The 19502-nt window shown below is 38.9% G+C and overlaps 3 protein-coding genes across 3 annotated transcripts; 1 reads left to right on the plus strand and 2 right to left on the minus strand.

Moving 5' to 3' along the window:
* Positions 1 to 226: 226 nt before the first annotated feature.
* Positions 227 to 8186, minus strand: vipas39 (VPS33B interacting protein, apical-basolateral polarity regulator, spe-39 homolog). The gene is made up of 19 exons (XM_036542522.1): positions 8144 to 8186; positions 7462 to 7551; positions 7138 to 7237; positions 6908 to 7039; positions 6534 to 6572; positions 6275 to 6339; positions 5825 to 5881; positions 5490 to 5582; positions 5354 to 5387; positions 5068 to 5170; positions 4698 to 4725; positions 4498 to 4571; positions 4100 to 4175; positions 3772 to 3906; positions 3653 to 3694; positions 3080 to 3256; positions 2404 to 2493; positions 1769 to 1873; positions 227 to 348 (listed from the first exon to the last, which is right to left on the minus strand). The coding sequence occupies exons 2-19, from the start codon at positions 7549 to 7551 to the stop codon at positions 328 to 330; spliced, it is 1461 nt and encodes a 486-aa protein (XP_036398415.1). The 5' UTR covers positions 8144 to 8186; the 3' UTR covers positions 227 to 327.
* A 355-nt stretch (positions 8187 to 8541) lies between these two features.
* On the plus strand, positions 8542 to 15791 carry LOC118787127 (activator of 90 kDa heat shock protein ATPase homolog 1-like). Its single transcript, XM_036542572.1, has 9 exons — positions 8542 to 9032; positions 10968 to 11158; positions 11697 to 11779; positions 11920 to 12037; positions 12182 to 12273; positions 13591 to 13716; positions 14356 to 14457; positions 14541 to 14592; positions 14788 to 15791. Exons 1-9 carry the CDS (start codon positions 8953 to 8955, stop codon positions 14958 to 14960), a joined length of 1017 nt encoding a protein of 338 aa, XP_036398465.1. The 5' UTR covers positions 8542 to 8952; the 3' UTR covers positions 14961 to 15791.
* Positions 15792 to 17480: 1689 nt separating this feature from the next.
* Positions 17481 to 18764, minus strand: LOC118786950 (dr1-associated corepressor). Its single transcript, XM_036542308.1, has 5 exons — positions 18723 to 18764; positions 18277 to 18349; positions 17992 to 18085; positions 17770 to 17874; positions 17481 to 17619 (listed from the first exon to the last, which is right to left on the minus strand). The coding sequence occupies exons 1-5, from the start codon at positions 18762 to 18764 to the stop codon at positions 17481 to 17483; spliced, it is 453 nt and encodes a 150-aa protein (XP_036398201.1).
* Positions 18765 to 19502: the final 738 nt, after the last annotated feature.

Here is a 19502-nt window from a genome sequence, read left to right on the forward strand (position 1 = left end):
ATTTCCCATTCCACACAGCAATTTCTGCGCGATGTGCACTTATGAGATGTTTAAGAACAATTCGCAGGTTGAGATCGATGGGAAGCTTTACAAAAATGCAAATAAAAATACATGCTGGTTTTTCCTTCAGTTGCAAATTGGTGCTCTTTCTTCCACCTTGCTTTCACAGTAACTATGGAGATAAACCTTTTTTCCCTTCAAAAAATGCCATGGGATATCTAAGCTGTTCATGAAAAATGTTCTTTTATTGTGTATAATGTATTGGACTTTGGTCACGGGGAGGTTCATCTGAAGTGGTTCTCTGCCCAAAATCAGTCAAGGAAGGGGTCAGTTTTTCCATCGCATTTGCTGAAAGAGAAAGGTAAATTGTTCAGGTTTTCAGCCTTAAAGGCACTGTTTAGACAGTGTAATAATGAAAAGTCACTTCCGATACAGGAGGAAATATAACCAAAAATATTGTTTGTGTCGGGATTGGAAAAGCAGATCACTGTACCAATTCTCATTCAGACTATGGATTGGATATGAAGCTATGGAGACCTCTTCTACAAATATAATACAAGGAATACGTTTTTGATAAATGCAGCAGATAATGTACTGAGGCCATAATTTGGGTAAACAAACCCCATTACAGTGGGTACTGGCACCATCAGTAAAGCATTGCAGAGAGTACAAGTAAAACGTCAATGCACACCAATTTCCAATAATAATGGACACATTCACATTTTCATGCATCTCTGGAAGTGCCAGTGTTTGTGTCTGTAGAAGCAAGCATGGCTTTGGTAATGTAGTGTGTGTTAGTGTGTGTCCACTGGTGTATGCATAACTGCAGAAAACATAACTATACAGTGTTAATGCTATAGAAGGAGGCTAAAGAACTGGGCTTATAACCCAAACATTGTGTGTCTGAATCCCAGGTGGGACACTACTAGTGTAGTGTAGTTTCTCGGAAGATATTAAATCTGAATTGCTCTATAAATATCCCAATGTAAATGTGAATAATATTGTAAAATGTAAGTTGTATATGTCTCCCAGTTTAAGGGCATATGATAATGATAAAAATGATAAAAAGTATGATCCAAACAAGGACTTGCACAGCACCTCTACCCACCAAGAGACACAATTAACGGAAAGGAAAGGTCCCCCGGGCAGGCAACTAAACAAGACCTTCTTTTGACTGCTGGGTGTGACATTGCTGTACATTGTAGACAATAATGAGCTCCATTACATAAGCATGGTTATGGTAAAGAAGTACAGGTGTCCACTCAAGTCACCACAGATATGGTGATGTGGCCACTCATACTATTCATACTTTGAGGTTCACTGTTGTCATTCAGCTCAAGTAATGTTTTTCTGTATCTGCGTTGGTCATGCCAGTTCAGGAATTCTGGGATATTATGTTCTCTTAATAAAAGTTCAACTTGTATTAAATAAAGAGCTTTTTAAATTATTGTAATGTAGTGCATGTCCTATTTGCCTTCTGCAACTTCAACAAAAGCCAATATGGTGGTCACCCCATGCAGCCTAGCACTGTTGATTCATTGTCAGGATGTGTCCCACAAGAAAATACAATTAAATTTCCCTGCAAATTAAAGGCACTGTTCGTTTTATTTGATAACTCTGCAGTCAGACGTGGAAAGGGGAAGCAAGACTAATCTGAGAAGGGAATGGCACACTGGTGTTCATTAAGGGTAGTCTACCACCCACACAAACAAGGGAATGACACTGACTCATTTCTGGTGAGACAGTGAGGAATGGAGCTCTGGCCTACCGTGTTGTTCAGGAGGGCCTCGATCTTCCTGTCCTCCAGTGACCCCCTCTCAACCTTACCCCGGTACACAATCAGCTGCTGACGGTCCTTCAGGTCTTTGTAGGTCTGAAATGAAGAAGGAAGATATCATAAATATCATTGATGTCATTGGTCTCTATCACCAATAAAAAAAATCTAAAGCAGAACAAGGCTTCACAAAGGGAACACAACACACACAGTGATGGCATTTGCAGTCTAGTGTGTCCAATATACACAGTACTATACATACAAAATATGCATTACATCATATGCAATGGTTATATAAGATCGCATTACACAATCTTATCCACTGGTGCATGTATATATATATATATATATATATTTATATATATAGGATAATGTCTTCACCCTATACTGATGGTGAGGTCTTTAAAGTTTGTATCAGAACAAGATTCTCGCTATGACCTAACTGCCTGTCATTAAGAACATGGAACTGTTTGGTTGATCCGATATCTGACCACAAAATATGAAACACAAATATAATGTAACCATTGATGGTTCCTCTAACACTCAGAATTAGTGCTCTTGATGGTACTTGTAAAGTCTGGCTGGATTCAGCATTGGCAAAGCTAACAGGATGCTCTGCGGATACTCACATCGATGACAACATCATGGCACTTGTGTTTCTGTGCCAGGCTGATCTTCAGGTCAGTGTCCTCCACCAGACTCAGGTATTCCTGCAGTACCTGGAGTAGAGAGAGGGCTGGGCAGTGACAGCATGAAAGTACAGCACACTGAGTCATACAGAAGGTCACATCAAACAGGGGACATATACATACATACAGTATATATGTATATATATGTACACAACTCAACCACCTCATGCTATTTGCAACCACTTTTATAATATGTTCTTTATTTGCTCTAGAGAACTTGGTTTAAGTAAGATGCAGACAGTCCTGAATGATGTGAGTAAGTGATCCACGACCGCACAGTTCACTCTTCCATTAACCCTTGCAATGATAATACAGACCTTGACTGAGCACCCCCTAGTGGTCAGGCTGCTGGGACCTATTCAGTGGCACAACTATTTTCTTTTGTGTTGTATCATTATTGTTTCCATTTTTGAGATGCTCAAGTACAGTAAAGAACGTTTTTAAATAAAAGAGGAGTAAAGAGCATTTCTGCAATCAAATTATTCGCAATGTTTCTCTTCACAAGGCAGATTTTTTCAGGTCAAAAATCCTTCCAAAAAAATCTGCGAGACAGTCGAAACCCGTTGCAGGAAACACGGTTCTGCTTGAGCAGCAGTGGCATAGCCTGTTACTCTACCTGCACTGGCGCATTGTTCTTCTGTAGGATGTCCACCACTCGGTGGAACCCAATGGGGGATCTCTTCTTAGTGTAGCCCAGCCAGTTTTTGGTCGTAAACAGGCTGTCCACATCGAACCATGCTTTCAGTTTTGCCCTTGCACCTAGTGCTGTGAGGAAATACTGCTTTTCTGCAATCTGGGGAGGAAAAAATATATAAAAAATTTTAAAAAGACAAAAGATAAAAAACATTTCTGAGCTATGTTCATCCGGGATTGACAAATAAATCTATGTTCTATTGAGTAGCTCGGAGGCTAACACTAACTGAAACACTTGAACATTGTCTGCATGCAGTAAGAAAAAAAAGCATTACAAGTCACGTGCAAACAAGAAGAATTAATCTCAGAAGTGAGATGTCAACATACACAGGAAGTACTGCAAAAGTGACCTCACCGTGACCCAGAGCTCTACACGTGTAGGTGTGTCTAACCGAATGTATCTTCCTGTGAACCTCTCCTCACTTGCCTCGCTGCTACTGGATGAGCCCATAACCATTTAACAACACACATCCATTCAGACATCACCCGCTCTTACCTTAAAGGTCTGCCTAATGTTTGCTGGACTGCTGAACGTGCCCTGTGTAAAAAAAAATCATTGTTAGCACACACTCATTGACATGAGAATAGCATGCGACAAAGCAATGCAGGACGTACCTCTGGCTCCCCGTAGTGGTAGAAGCAGGAGTAGTATAACGTAGTGATGATGGGCATGTTCAAGATGGAGGCTTTTCTGGGATACTTCTTAAATATGTCCGACTGCCCTTTGGTTTCCATCTGCTTGTCACTGGCCTGAACAAACATAGGAAAATACAACTTTTAGACATTGTGATCCTGCATCACCATCTCTAGATTTCTTAAGCACACAGAGCCATGTAAACTCATTTCTGAAATGTTATCTATAGTATATTTATAACCTGAGTTGGGATCATCCGGTTGCATACAATGAAAAGGGAACTAATCAAACATGGGGGCAGTGCCTCACCTCTATGATGATCTGTCTTTCTAATAGAGTGTAGTGGTCTTGGACATGAGCTGCATCATCTGGAGAGAAAGGGAGACTAACACAACAGACCGAGACATTTCTCACTCAGCCTTCATGCAATGACACACTGAACAGAGGTCTGAGTTACAGCCATTTCAACCTTGCATTACGTTATTATATTACATTTTGCAGATGCTCTTATCCAGAACAGCTTACATAGGTAACAATTTTATCAATTCATGCAGCTGGATATTTGCTGAGGGAGTTGTGGATTAAGTACCTTGGGCAAGAGTACAACAGCAGTGTCACAGCAGGTAAGGGAATCAACAAACCTTTGGTTACTGGCCTTGCTCCTTACCACTACACCACACTTGCATAAATACTGTGTGTGCGCATACCTGATGCAGTTTTTCAAGAACTCCTTTCTTCGCCCTTCATCTTTGATGCCGAGATGATCTCTGTACTGCAAGAGCTGGAAATTAAAATGAACACATAAGGACTCATCTAAAGCTCCATTACCAGGCAGCTTGAGAAATAACAGCCACAGCAAGTGAGGCCCAAATGTACAGTGTGTTTAGGTGTTTATGCAGGTACATACTGCCATATCTTCCACCCTGCCCAGAGACCTGCAAACAAACACACCAGAAGAGTGTTTTATTTCAATTAGCTGCACATGGACAGATCAAACTCAAAAACAATTACAACAAATTTGTACTGTTCTGCACATGCACAGCTACAGTGCTGGGACTCACTGCTTCCAAAATGTGTCACCATCAGGACAATTTCGGAAAGTAGGATTTAAGATGGTAATTGTTAATTTAATAATAAAATCAAATTCTACTAAACATATGAATGACATACTAATTTGACCCAACACATTCCATTAATACTTAATTTTTTTTTTCCATCACAGGATTAAGTTATTCATCACAGGGATTTTACAGTTAACTAAGGAAATCCTGACTTACTTCAGAAGATCTAGTAGTAGTTTCTGTTCTCCAACTTCCTTCAAATAGTGAATATAGTGCCGGAGAGCTATTTCCCTCGACATCAATTCTCTCGAGAGGATTTCTGTAATGTGACAAGTTAAGTGTACTAATAAGTAAAAAATGAAGAAGGTTACTTAAAATAAACACTTATAAATAAAAGTAGCACAACTTCTGTACATGGAAATTAACAAATATATTAACAAAAACAGATGGTCACAGAAAGGAACCATACCAGTGACCACAAAAAGAGGGGAAAATTTCTCACCTTTACTTAAAGACTTCTTCAAATAGATTAAAACCTGCAAAGACAAGTTCTTGCTCTATTAGTATACAACACATCAGTGAACATATAAGATCAAACTATATTTACAGTAATAAAAAAATGAGCCCTCAGGCCATACCGCAGTAATGACATTTCCATCGAGTGCATTAACTGCTTCATCCAGTAGCAGCAGCTTGTCCTTCAAGGATCGGAATGTCTCCAAGGAGTACAACTTCAACAGAACGATCACCATACAAACAGAGCAGAAAATTAACTGGTCTGATGAATTAGCCAACTTAACATCAAAGAACTATTTACAATACTTGGGAATGATTGTAACAGCTATACAATGAATGACTGTACTGCACTTATACAGGTGTGTATTTTGATGAGCCAGTGACACTTCCAGATTACATGAGCAGGTGCTTGGCCTGACAAGGGTTGTAATGTCTGTGCAGAAAAATGACGTCCTACCTTCCCTCGCCGCATCCTCTTCACTGTCTCTTCTGGAGTCCAATCACTGATATAGTCCTGTCACAACAGCAGCAACATCATTAATGGATCCTGAAACTGAATTTTCACCCCAAAATCGCAGCTGGATCAGAGGCGCATTCTGATTCGTTCTGTTCTTTCTGATAGGATCTTTCAAGCCATATTCTGCTGAGGACAATGACAGAAGGAAAAACATACACTCCCTGCTGCAACTGACAAATCTGTAAAAATACACTTCCACCTGTGTAATAAAATAACACAAATGTTACAATAACATTATTGTTTCATACCAGAAAGTGGAAATATAATGTTATAAAAACACCCAAATTTCATGGTCTCATGGACTCACACGCTGGATTTGAATAAGTAATCTCAGTTTTGCACATTTTATACACATCAATATGTTAGCCTGACATTGCAGGATATATTTACCTTGTATTCTGATTTTGGCTTCCGCAGCTCAGGTGCAAAACTTCTGGAGGGCACTTCACTGAAAGCTATGTCATTCAAGAAAATATTATTTTCATCTGTAATGTGTATATACATGTATCAATATATGCATGTACATTTACATTTACATTTATTTATTTAGCAGACGCTTTTATCCAAAGCGACTTACAAAAGTGCATACAGCAAGTATATGTGCATACAGCATGTACGTATGTATGTATGCTGTGACAATCATACCCACATTCTGAAAAAGACTGGAAGCTCCCAGTTTTGCTCCTTCCTAAAAAAAATGACCCCCAGTTAGATATGGGCTAATTCAATTAAAATATGTTTAAAATATATTTTAACACATAAAATATATCAAACATATTAAAATATGTTAATTTATGCTGAATTTATCAACAACAACAACAACAGAGTGGCAGAAACAAGAACAAATCAAGCCTCATTACAAAAAAAGTCAGGAATTATGAGAACAGGATATCTTTAAAAAAAAAAGATGTCATAATTTCCTATTTATATAGGTTTAAAGCTTCGAATGTTGTTCTAATTTTACTATATGTAAAATTGCTTGTCAAAATGTCTAGCCCAACAACAGAGAACGATGTACTGTACCTTTGAAAAGGGAACTTAGGGAGTAACCGGAGCCCTGTTTGCTCAATGAAGGAGCAGTGTCAATCTTGGGAAATCCCTGATCCCGCACCTGCCCCGCGCTAGATGCTGTCTCTTTAATAGACCAGGAGATACCTACAAGCAGACAACCAGACAATACCTCAAGACATGCTGCATGATCCTCAATCACAGTGTAATTACAGGTATGCCCCCATTAAAAAGTGACTGCATACTTCCAACAGGCTCTCCACTCCAGCTGACCTTCTCCACGTCATCTTCATCGTCGTCATCATCCAGGCGGATACTATTAACAGCTCGTTTAGACTCCTTTAGCTAAAAGCACAATGGAGCGCAGAATATGGTCAATGGAGGACATGCGTTTAAAATGCAAGCAATTTAAAATTAAATGGTTATTCGTTCATTGATGCCATACAAGTGCCTGCATATAAACTGTTAAAAACGGGTCCCCATTTGATGTTACACTGACACTCTCTGGCATCTGAAGGAATATGCCATTGTAAACAGAAATATAAATTTTCTCAGGCAGTGTGTCATACGCTAGAAAATTCGTCGTCGTCATCAAACGTGAAGGCTCTGAATTTCGAACTGTGCCAGTATTCTTCCTCGTCCGGTTTACTCCTTGTCATCTGTAAGGAAATTAATAAACCATTTGCATTTTCTGTTTATTTCATTTCATTATTGTCAGTGCATACACAAATACTGCTTATTAAAGACTGGGGAAATATGTAGTATTTGCTTAATAAGTAAATGAATAAAATGTACCATTTATAATAACATGAGCATCAAATACTGCTCGACAGAAGTAACACGCTAACAAGGTAACTACTGAAATCAGGAACTGACAGATTTGGACTGACAGATCGGTATTTAAAAACACACACACACGCACACAAAATGCTCAAGAAAATCATTTCAACTAAATTTTCGAAACATTTAATTGATACCTAGCTAGACTATCTTAACTAGTCTCAGCAAACAGCTGTTAGCCTACAGATGTTCAGGACCTAAACAACAATACGACGTTTCATTTCTGAGATTGAGGTGGCAGGCTATCTACCTAGCAAGCTATATTTTAGAATTGCTTTATACAAACGTGTATAAATTATATTTTATGGAAAATAAATTCGACAATAAACCACAGCTGAATAGTCACTCAGTTTATCATTCCTTAAGTTATTTTGTAGGCTATATTTGGGCAGAGAAAGACTCCCTCCTTACCTTGAGCTAAACACTCTTCAGACTGAAGGGATCCGAGGTCACGTGACATTTTTCATTCGGTCTGGGAGATGTAGTACTTTTTAAATACACCCATAATTACTAAGAAGGGCGGAAGAATATAATAAAACTTCAAATCCCAAACAGCTTTCTCCAGGACTTCCGTGTTTTGCATTGTGGCATAAAACGATTTGTAGGAGTTGTCATGTTAGGATGTCAGAAGCTGTCACGAAACGTCCAATGAAAATTGAATCGAAACATGCCCGTGAATTATTCAAATCGATGGGATTGCCGGTTTATTTACAGAACAGCTTTATCCTGCGGACATTTGCTGGGTTTAAAAGTGTATGGAGCTTGTGTATACACCTTGACCACGAAACTGGGTAAATAAGATGTGCATATTTAGCCACATGTACCATGAGAAAATTTTGTATTGCTCGAGTTTTTGATTAGCATGAATTTAAATTAAATATGTTTAGTTTCATGGCTAGTTAGCTAGCATGGAATCTTTATGAGCGCTGTTGAGTTTGGAGGGGGATATATTTTCATGTGACACTCGATTGAAGACACATTTCCGTTTCCAGTAATTTCTACGGGTAGAGTGAAAAGCGGTGGAGAGTATTCTAGAAAAGAGTATTTCGATAGACCAACGGGAACCGGCTGACCGGTGGCAGCAGGCTGGCATATCATTTAAAAATAAGCGGTTTGTGCAGTCAGTCACTTTATTTTTGGTGTGATCATAGCTAGGTGGTTAGCTACAGACGGTACCGTTTATTCTGTCTGGTTTTGCCATTTTACCGGTTTGCACGACCATGGCTAAGTGGGGAGAAGGAGACCCTCGCTGGATTGTGGAGGAAAGAGCCGATGCGACGAATGTCAACAACTGGCACTGGTAAGAAATGGCAGACAACATCACAGTGCCTGCCATCGTGATGTTTAAAGGTGATTATTCAGTAAAGGGTTTTGAAAATGCCAGCTTGATAGTTAACGCGATTATGAAAAATATTGGAGTTGTATAACTCAGCAAGCTAGCCTTAGTAGGAAACATGTGCATGTGGTTGATTGAAATCTGAGGGATCCTTAATGGACCAAATGATTTCGGATGCTTGTTTACAGTAACTCATTTTAACTGGATGATCCCCAGGGATGTGGCAAAATGGCTAGCCTCAGTTAATGCCGGGTTTCAGCTTCTTCATGAAAAATTAGCTAACGTTAATAAGGCAATGTAAGGCAACAGTATCAGGGATGTCCATTCGAATCGCTTCCTTCTTAGCCATATTCAAAGCAGAACTGGGGCTCAGGAGTGTCAAGTTACAGCAAGCAGTGTCGTTAACGCTACATCTCTATCAGGTATCAAAGGGAAAGAATAGTGATGAATCGGGTGGTCATAGCCTACCGTGGGCCACCCCTCCCGTTGGACCTTTCAGAAGCTAGTGAAACGATCGACACACTGAGGTTCTTTCGTGCGGAGGTTCTGACAAATCAAATGTCGTTAATTTGCATCATAAATTAAGTTTCTGTAGTATTTATTGAACAAAAGGTCCTTGTCCTGGCAAAGCTCCCAAAACTGCCTCTCTGTCTGGCCATATAATTATCTGATTTGCTAATTCCAGACCTTGCATCCCTACTACTGGATACGTGCGGTGAATATTTAGCCTTTCAGTTTAAGGATAAAATTACAACCAAAATCATATAGCATCGTTAACTCACGAAAATAGTAATTGGTGTTAAATAAAGCCCAGTATCAATGAAGATCACAGATACATCTCCAATAGCACCACTTTTGACAGTATTTTCCATCCTGGAAACTCATAAAAAGTTACAGAGAGTAGATATATTCCTTTGTTCTTATAAAGTCATGGACAATTGGACAAATGTTAATTAAAAAATCTTAATAATCATTATTTTGTCTTACAGCAAGTGAAACAGTAGATGAGTAAATAGTGACTGGTATTTGCTGCAAAGAGCATCCCTTAAGTGTGTGTCCACAGCATATTTAAAAAAAAAAAAAAAACATGTCTTAAAATGTGTTACCTCACTGAACTCCACCCTTAAAGGAATTTCAATATTGTGGCAATTTGAAAATTTTACATTTATTCTGAAGGCATCACTGGAAACCTCGACAAAATATAAACCCAGTTTGAGGGGCATCCTTGAGGACAGTATGATAAATTGAACTGGACGGCATGCTGCCTGTATTTTCAAGCCTTTGGCAGGCCGTGCACAAGTGTTTTTGGGCAGATGAGGCTATTTCCAGAGCTTGCAGGATTCAAGCATGGACAAGCAGATGGACTGTATTGCTGTACTGTATGCTCATGGAGAGCAGGAATTTATTGCACGATTAGAAGTGCATGTGAAGACAAAAGTAGAATGCTCTTGCAAGATAATTCCATGTTGCCATGATATCAGTGCACTGAAGTTTACCACACTTAATGATATTAGCATTCCATTCAGTATTTTTGTTATACAGTGGATTCAGCTCAAATAAGAACGACCAAATGCATCTATTCAGGGATAACTGTTGTTAAATATTATCTTCACAACACAGTTAGGCTAAAAGAATGGAAGAACAAGTTGCATGGATTCCAGAGATTCATGTTGTTTCCTGTTGCATCCGATCTGTAGGCTGTCTATAAAGTCATAGTGTTCTTGAGCTTTTTATCCATCATATTTATATGAAGGATTTCTGTGTTTTATTGCCAGGTTAACCAGTTCTGCATCCACCAAGGAAAACATTCTTCGTGCAGCCACCTGCTCTTCCAGTTTCCTTTCAATGTCTGTATCCATTGTAGCCTCTCGCTCACTTTAACCTGTTTGTATCCTGAAGGACGGAGCGTGATGCCACAAACTGGTCATCGGATAAGCTGAAGGAGCTGCTCCTAGGGGTTCGCGTGGAGAGCGATGAAGGCAGCTGTGAGGTCACGGAGGTCAGCAAGCTGGAGGGGGAGGCCTCCATCAACAACCGCAAAGGAAAGCTCATCTTCTTCTACGAGTGGAGCATCAAAGCCAAATGGAAAGGTGGGTTCATAAAAACAAACAATACTCATAAAACAGGCTTGGAGCGCCAAGATATGGAAAGGAAGCATGTGCTTGAGGGGAGAGAATTTTGTTCATTTAAAGAAATTGGAAGAACCCTCTTTTGTCTTAACTCTGCCATTCCAACGCCTTTAATCTGAAATTCCTACTTATCTGTCTCTAGTGTGACTAATTTGTAAAATTAATTACACATTAATACAGAAACAGACCAATAGTTTTCATTTGCAGTGTACATCCAAAAGTAAATGTATGAGGGTTGTCATCACTAATGGCTGATTTGCAAGTTGAATCACTGAAAAACAGGTGCATGGATGTAGAGGTGCTGTTAATGTCAGGGGAAAGCATGGGGGCACAGTATTGTTTTGACTAACTGTTTTAGGCCTAGTTTCCATGGTGATGGGGTGACAGTGTTTCATTGTGTGAAATAAGCCCCCTCTGACAATGTAACAAGGTCCACTGAGGAGCCATTGATTCCGCCTACAGCATGTGAGAAGTATCCTGGGGTTTCTCTTCATCACAGGAACATCAAAAAATGGAGTCAAATACAAGGGACACATTGAAGTTCCGAACCTCTCAGATGAAAACGACATGGAGGACCTAGATGTAAGTTTCAGTAGTATTTATTCATGATTAAAAGTGAGAAGTACTACAACACTGCATGTTTATGGAGCCTTAAAAGCCTGTTGTTAATTCCTAACTGCACAACAAGAAAATTTAAAATGTTCATGTACGGTTTCTGCCAGATAAGTGTGACGCTTTCTAAAGACGAGCCTGAAACGCCTCTCGTGGCAGTCATGAAGAAGGAAGGCGCCAGTAAAGTCCGAGCTGCCCTGGGAAGCTACGTGGGTTACCTCAAAACAGGTGAGACCACCTCCGGCAGTGTCTGGCAGTGTCCTGCAGCAAAACAGATAAGGCAGATACTCACTTTGCTTGCTTTTTGTCACAGTTTATTGAATACCTGCACATCATCAGCACAGGAATTAATGTGGAGTGGCTTTGTTTCAGAGTTCACTCAAGGCATGATCCTGCCCACGGCCAATGGTGTTAGCAAGCAGCAGCAGCCGTCACAGTCCAAGGCCAAAGTGGACAAAACCCAGGTACATGTGGATATATGTCACTTTTAGCCATGTATGCCCAGAATGAAGGAACAGTGTATTACAACTGAATATACATGTCCCCTACTTTAATACAGAGCTTTTGTTGCACCATTTTAGTACCAAAGGAGATATGGTTGCACCTTTTTAAAATATTAAATAATTAACAAGGCAGGGCAAAAAGTAGGTTTCACTCTGTCACACAGCACAAGTGGTGATCCTATAGTCTTTTGTTTTCTTTTCATTTTTGGAAACATTTATAGACTTGTATTGAAACGGTTAGTACTATAATGTGCCATATCACTCATGAAGTACAGTGATTTGAGTGATGGCCAAAGAAACGGAAAGCAGGCAAGCTTGCTGGTCAAGAGAAATGTGCAAGCAGTGGTACTCTGTAACTGTCTGCCCAATGTTAGCTAATTTTAAACAACAATTTGGAAACTAAAAAGCTTCATAGCTTGCTATCATGACCCTTAATCTCTTGCATTTGGCATTTTCATAACAACTTCATAGCACACTTATTGATAAAATAAAATAAAATGTGTAAATTCATATGTTGTTTAAAATAAATGTTCTGCACAATCAATGGTTCTAGTTCCATTAGGCGTTCTGTGATTCCTAAAATTACTCCTTGCTGCATTTCATCTGTCTGGATCTGCTGTAGTCTTGTTGAAGTCAGAACATTACAATGCACTTATACATTTATTCAGAAATATGTTTGGAAACCAGAGCATCTCAGATGCTTGTGCCAAGTGATGTTTTGGTGTGTCCATGGCTACTGATCTCAGAAGCTAGTGCATAAGCTATGCATTTTTTGTAACAGTGGATGGAAAACAAAATGCAATTAGGCAAGTGGTCGATAGTCTGCATTTGGAGAGCAATGTTTTGACTCCTATTAATATTATATTTCCTATTAATATATGGGTGCAATGTGCTAATGGAATTGAAGTTAGACAATTTTGGTAACTACTACTAGCACATGTTTGTTATTTGTAAAGTAATAGTCTATGTATATTTATGGGCTCAAAATAAGCTATTAATGTTACAATAGCAGTGCAATGTGTATTGTCTGAATACGGTTGACTTGTATTTTGACTTAGAATATCAGAGCAGATTCTTCACGTTTGAAACTCGATGGTACTTTATAATTACTGTCCCCTTTGCAGTATTATAGAGGTGGATTCAAATTAATCTGAGTAGAAAGTGTCATAATACCATTCCCATCATGTTTAAACCCGGCTCTATCACTTCCATTCTATAAATATTCCCCTCATGATTACAGTGAACTCTGTTAAGTGTTTTTTTTGCCTCTTGAAACAGATTAGCTCAGGTAGCTCCGCGCCCCCGCCCAACACTGGGGTGAAGATTCCCACCTGTAAGTTCAGCCTGAGGGAGACTTTCCTTACCTCACCTGAGGAGCTCTACAGAGTCTTTGTCACCCAGGAGGTGAGTGGGTAGCCTCTGCAATGTATCTCCTCTTATGGAGTATAGTTCTGTCTGTGCACTGGAAATGTGGGTTCCTTGCAGTGAATCCATGTTTGTATAAATCCTGATGCCCTACACCCTCAGATCTCTGCAAAAGTGGGCTAAGCTTCTACCGCTGTTACGTAAGACTGGTTCTGTTTTTCCTTAATTCAGAATGAAGTCAGGGTGCACACATTTTGCAAATACTTGCCATTAATAACTTGAAGTGCTGCATTTTAATAGTAATGTAAAAAAAAGTAATGTCAATTTCCAATGAGTTCTTCCCAGCTAAACATGATCATGAATAAGTGACTCGTATGGGAGTCATTATGTGACTTGTTAGGGATTTGCCTGCTTTGGTAATTACACATGCTTTGTTCTCCTGTGGTCTACATTTGCAGCATATCATGGATATAAAAGAGCGCTTGATCCTTAATCGCATCAGTGATAGCTCTAGTCAGTCATAAATGAAGCTCAGTGTAATCATGCGAAAGATCACAGCACAAAATAAGGGAGCACCTCTGGCTTGACTGCTGTGGTTTTAAATGGGGGAAAAAAATTCTTCAAGTTGCATTCGGTGATTGCTCAGTATTGCTACTTTTTCTCCCTCTGGCTATACAGTTGGTGCAGGCGTTTTCACATGCGGCGGCTGTGGTGGAGGCAGAGAAGGGAGGGAAGTTTCGCATGCTGGACGGGAATGTTTCAGGAGAATTCCTGGAGCTGGTAAGGGCAGGACACTCTTTCTCATGCTCATCTAGAACCATTAATGCGCAAAACATCTAAACAGCCTCTTTTCTTTATCGCAGGTTTCAGAGCAAAAAATCATCATGAAGTGGAGGTATAATACCTGGCCCTCTGGTAGGCAGCGTTTCATTTTGTCTTGTGGACATTGATTTTAGCAGTTTAATTTGTCTTTATTTTGTCACTTTACTGTGAAGATTTTTTTGTCCGTAAACTGTACGTGCCAAATATGCGATAAACATGTACAGTCTCTAGCAGGCTAATCTTTGATTTATTTATAATGGCTGTTTACGCTTTCCCCCTCCCTCCCAGAACATTATGCGACAGTCACCCTGAACTTTTCGGACCGCGGCAATGAGACAGAACTGCAGCTGGAGTGTAAAGGCGTGCCGGTGAGCGAGGAGGAGAGGACAAAACAGGGCTGGCAGCGATATTACTTTGAGGCCATCAAACAGACTTTTGGTTATGGAGCACGGCTCTACTGAAGACACACTGTATTGTATTCCTGTTGTACAACATATGAACTTGAAGCAAAAAAAATGTAAAAAGGAGATGTATTTCTGTCACTAGTTCATCTGTGTTTAAATGCTTTTGTTTTTAGCACAGTTATTCTCTTAGGCCCCAAACATGAATAATCTGTGCCTTTGTGGGTGAAAGATTGAATCTTTGGAAAGGTTACTTTGGACAGGTTTTGTGGGTCCATGGCTGAAGATTAAGAGAGTTAAACGGAAGCAAAGCTCTGAACCACTGAATCATTGTTAAATTCTGATTTATGTATTTAAAAGGTTAGTAAAAAGGTTATGCTTGCTTTCAGTCAGTTTTCATGTGTACACATTATTTGTCATACGTTGCTATGAATAAATGTGATTTTTACTGAACTACTTTTGTGCTTTTTAAATGATGCACCACTGGTTCCTCCTTGGCATTCTTCTAAGTACTGTTCATATTGATATTCAAAATGATCTCAAGGTTAAAGCTGGGCATCAAGTCTAATTTAAAAGACAGTGTTTTGCACTTTGAATCTTGTCCAATTTAAATCATGTTTATGTAATTTGGTTTTCACACCAACAGGACCGTGGCCATGGGTTCGTTTTGCTTGTAGAAAGCGAAAACTAGAAATAAAAAAATGGAAATTTTAAGTGACTAATTCTTTAAGTCAGCCAAATGAAAATCCGATTTGTGATTGTGAACATGTTTCCTATGCAGACTACTTACTCTACATGTAGTGCAGAGGATTTAGTTATCTTTTTTCAGTTGACTACAGAAGGTGTACATTTACGTATACATATAAAGAAATGAGTATGGGGTCTTTGAGAGCGCAGTCGTTGACTATTTTATGTATTTATTTCACTTTTCAACTTCTGTAATATTCTTTGTGACAAAATGAACCCTTGTGGATTTCTTGTAATAAAACATCCTTTCATCCTGGTTGAGTTGCCACTTTTATATTGTCCTGCACAGCACCTATCATTTCCCTTTATTTTCAGGTGTGTCACAGCAGTACACAGAATTTTACACGATCAGTATTTGATCTTTGAGGAATACACTTTATTTAACATCCAGTTATAGTCTCTTCAGCACAACTCGTGGTAGCTGGACAGACATGCCCATTTACACGACTTGTATATGTTTACATTTTTTTAATTTGCTGAGATAATGTAGATTCCTTCAGTCTTGCATGAAACAATGTTCAGAAGTTACATACAGTATGAGGCATAAATTAATGACAAGTATATAGTCCGACAACATTTTTAGTAGTACACTATGAATTGATCCATTAAAATATTTTTGTAACCAATAGTAGCACTAAAATTGACAGTTTACACATTATCAGTTCACTTACAAATTGGTAGTTTGAAATGAAATTATTCAAATCCTTTCAGCTAGTTTGTTGTGAAATTAAAATGTACGCCAGTAAAACTGAACATAGCAAAAGTGTAACTATATTCACAAAAAGTATTAAGTGGTACAGTGATCCTTTGTCATAATGCTGGTAACTGGGACCCATATTGAATAAACTGAATGATGTCCTCAGGTAAAGAAGAGGAGAGAGCTTAAATGGAATATTCCACAGGCATCCACAAGCAGTTCTACAGCTGTATTATTACAGAGAACAATGTTCTGATGAGTGTGCACTGTGATACTGATGTTTAAGAAATCTTTATAAACTCAGCAATGCAAAAAAAAAAAAAAATCTTCAACTCAAGCCATGACATGCTAAACCAATTTTTAAAAAACTGGTTATAGAAACATAAAAATGCATATTCACAAAAGAAAAACATGGCATTTAACAGTTTCATTCAATTAAATCAAAATATATGCCTGAAACAAGAGTATCCCCTTCCATGTTAAGAATACAACTCATGAAACAATCAATTTTGTCCTCAAAATAGGGGTTTTAAAACTTGAAATATCCCCCAATACACTTTGGATTTCAAGCCATTCTTCTTAAGACTGAATCAGTCACACAAAATTCATTTCATTGATTAATTTTCACATATTAATTTAATTTCATTGTGTCACTGACACAATAATAAAATATTTCATAGAATGATAAATTAAAACAAAAATATCATATCAAAGATTTTATAAAAAATAATAATTTGAATACTGTTGGGTTGGTGGCTCTTTTCAGACATCCGCCATGTCTAGGAGGAGTTCAAGGGTGTGATGGATAGTAGTTCATAGATCTCAGGACTTCAGAGGTGTCATGGACAGCAAGCCATGCATTTGAACAGCACAACAGACCAAACTGTAGAAGGGGAAATCATGGCATGCACAATGCTGCCCCTCTATGGTCAGGTTATGCTACAACTCACTCTCACAATTTTCAACAAAGGGCAAAAGGGAAGGCGATAGTCTGCAGCTTGACTCAAGCCGAGAGGCCCACTTATTCAGTGATAGTGTTGGAGATTTGCTCCTAGACAGATGAGCAGCTCTGAGTCTGAGTCCTAGAGAGGGAAAAACACTGCCTCAATTTAAAATGTAAACAGAACATGCACTACCTAGCTCCCCAATTCATCTTCAAAACAAATACCTACATCAGAGAGCTCAGCAGCATCCAAAGAGTCATTCTGGGGTCTCTTCATTCTTTCTGCTGCTTCATGCTGCTTTGCGTTAATAGAAATGTCCTGCCATTTTTTCCTACAAAATAGCAATTAAAAAATATCTCAACCTTTCGAAGAATGGTCTTTTCTCAATCCTGTGGTGGAGTTTGCATTGTTTATCATCATGACTCCAGCTCAAACCTGCGTCAGTTTGACACCCAGAGCTCCCGAAGCAGAGATTTCTCACCTGTGAGCTGGCCATTTTCCTTTTCCCAGTGAGGACTGGGCTGAAGCCTGCTCCACGAGGTCCCTCAGAAAGTCAAAGACCTTCTCTGTCTCTATACACTGCTTCCTGTGGATCCCCCATAAAGAACTGCATCATGAACTCATTTGGAATGTGAACCTTTGCCCTCCATAAATGGTGACACATAAAAATGTCATGTAAAAAGAGCCATACTTGAGTACTCACATATGGGCCACTGAGATGACCCTGCTGTGCTTTGACTGGGTGACCTGACTGGTCTTGGTCAGGAGAGATTTCAAAAACATCTCAAGGGCTCTAGCTGTTCTCTATGGTTAAGGAATTGTAAGAAATATGACACTTTTACCTTGCCTAGATCAAAAGCCTAATGTAAATGAATGTGTTGAATGCACCTGGCATGCATTATCTGTTTGTCTTCAGTTAAGCAACCTCATCCTATGAGTAAATTATGCGATTGAACAGAGCCCATTGACATATGACTGTAAAGGATACATATAATAACAGGCACGGCAGCCGCAATCCTTCCCACTTCGGTGTCCCTCTGCATAATTTTCTTAATGCGACCCTAAAGAGATTGAAACACAAAGGGTGAGGATTTGGAGGAAGGTAATCTGTGAGCAGTCTCCCAGCAGACGTATGCCGAGGCATTTGGCAGCGTAGCCCGCTGTATGTACACAGATCAATGTGTTGCGTGATCTATGATATGCATGCAAGCGCGCTTACTTAGCTTCTGAACCCCAGCGTCACACCTGATTACTTAAAATTTCACTTTGATATAGAGCTGCCTTTTTATTTTGTCGCTAAACAGTTAACAGAGTAAAATCGTGTTTACAGGGAAAGGTGAACAGAAGACAGAAGTAGTAGTTGCCGTTGGAAAGTCCTCGCTTGTCATAAAAAAATAAAAACTTTCACACTAAAATAAAAATGAATTTACTTACGGGTGGGAAACGAACACTGTATTTTCTCTTCGGTCCCGGCATTTCGAAGGCATAAATCCCTGTTTTGGGTTACATTTCCGAGAATTTTTACGGCCTGGTGTTTCAACCTCCATTTGTTTACATTTAACAGGAAGTAACTTGGATTGGGGGGTAAAATGCACCAAAGGAAGAATTGGTTGTTTTCTCCAAATTATCTTAAAAATCTTCAAGCATGCTAACAATCTAAATTTTCCTTTCACACACAACTGTGCTGCACAGTGAAGTATATTGTTGAAAGTTGCAAGTGTTTACAAGTGTACGCTTATATCGTCCTCATGCATTGGTTGTTTCTAGTATGCACATTCAACAATTGATAATTATTTGGCTAACTAATTAAACAATAAAATGGGAGCTGAATATGTTAAGAGGATGCATTTCATTATGACAGGTAACATGTATAGCAAATAATTGATAAAATATGTACCAAAACATCGAATATAACGTTTTTCTTAATTCAGTTATCATTCATTTTTATCGCAAATGAAGATAATATTGTAAAGTATTATTACTGAAAGTGGCAAACCTAGCTGGTTTCATATGCCTGTTCAAATTATTTGCATAGTTAACTTAATTAGACATACATGTGTACGTATATACTCTGACGACTTCGTCTTGCACAATTAAACAAAACAACACATTTGCTCGAAAGGTAAACTTCAGTTACATTTGGAAACTGCTGCACATGTGAAGTGCTACATCAATTTGTTCGAACGTACTCGCTTGGCTAATAAGGATTTGACA

The sequence above is a fragment of the Megalops cyprinoides genome, chromosome 12, assembly GCF_013368585.1.
Source record: "Megalops cyprinoides isolate fMegCyp1 chromosome 12, fMegCyp1.pri, whole genome shotgun sequence".
Taxonomy (NCBI): Eukaryota; Metazoa; Chordata; class Actinopteri; order Elopiformes; family Megalopidae; genus Megalops; species Megalops cyprinoides.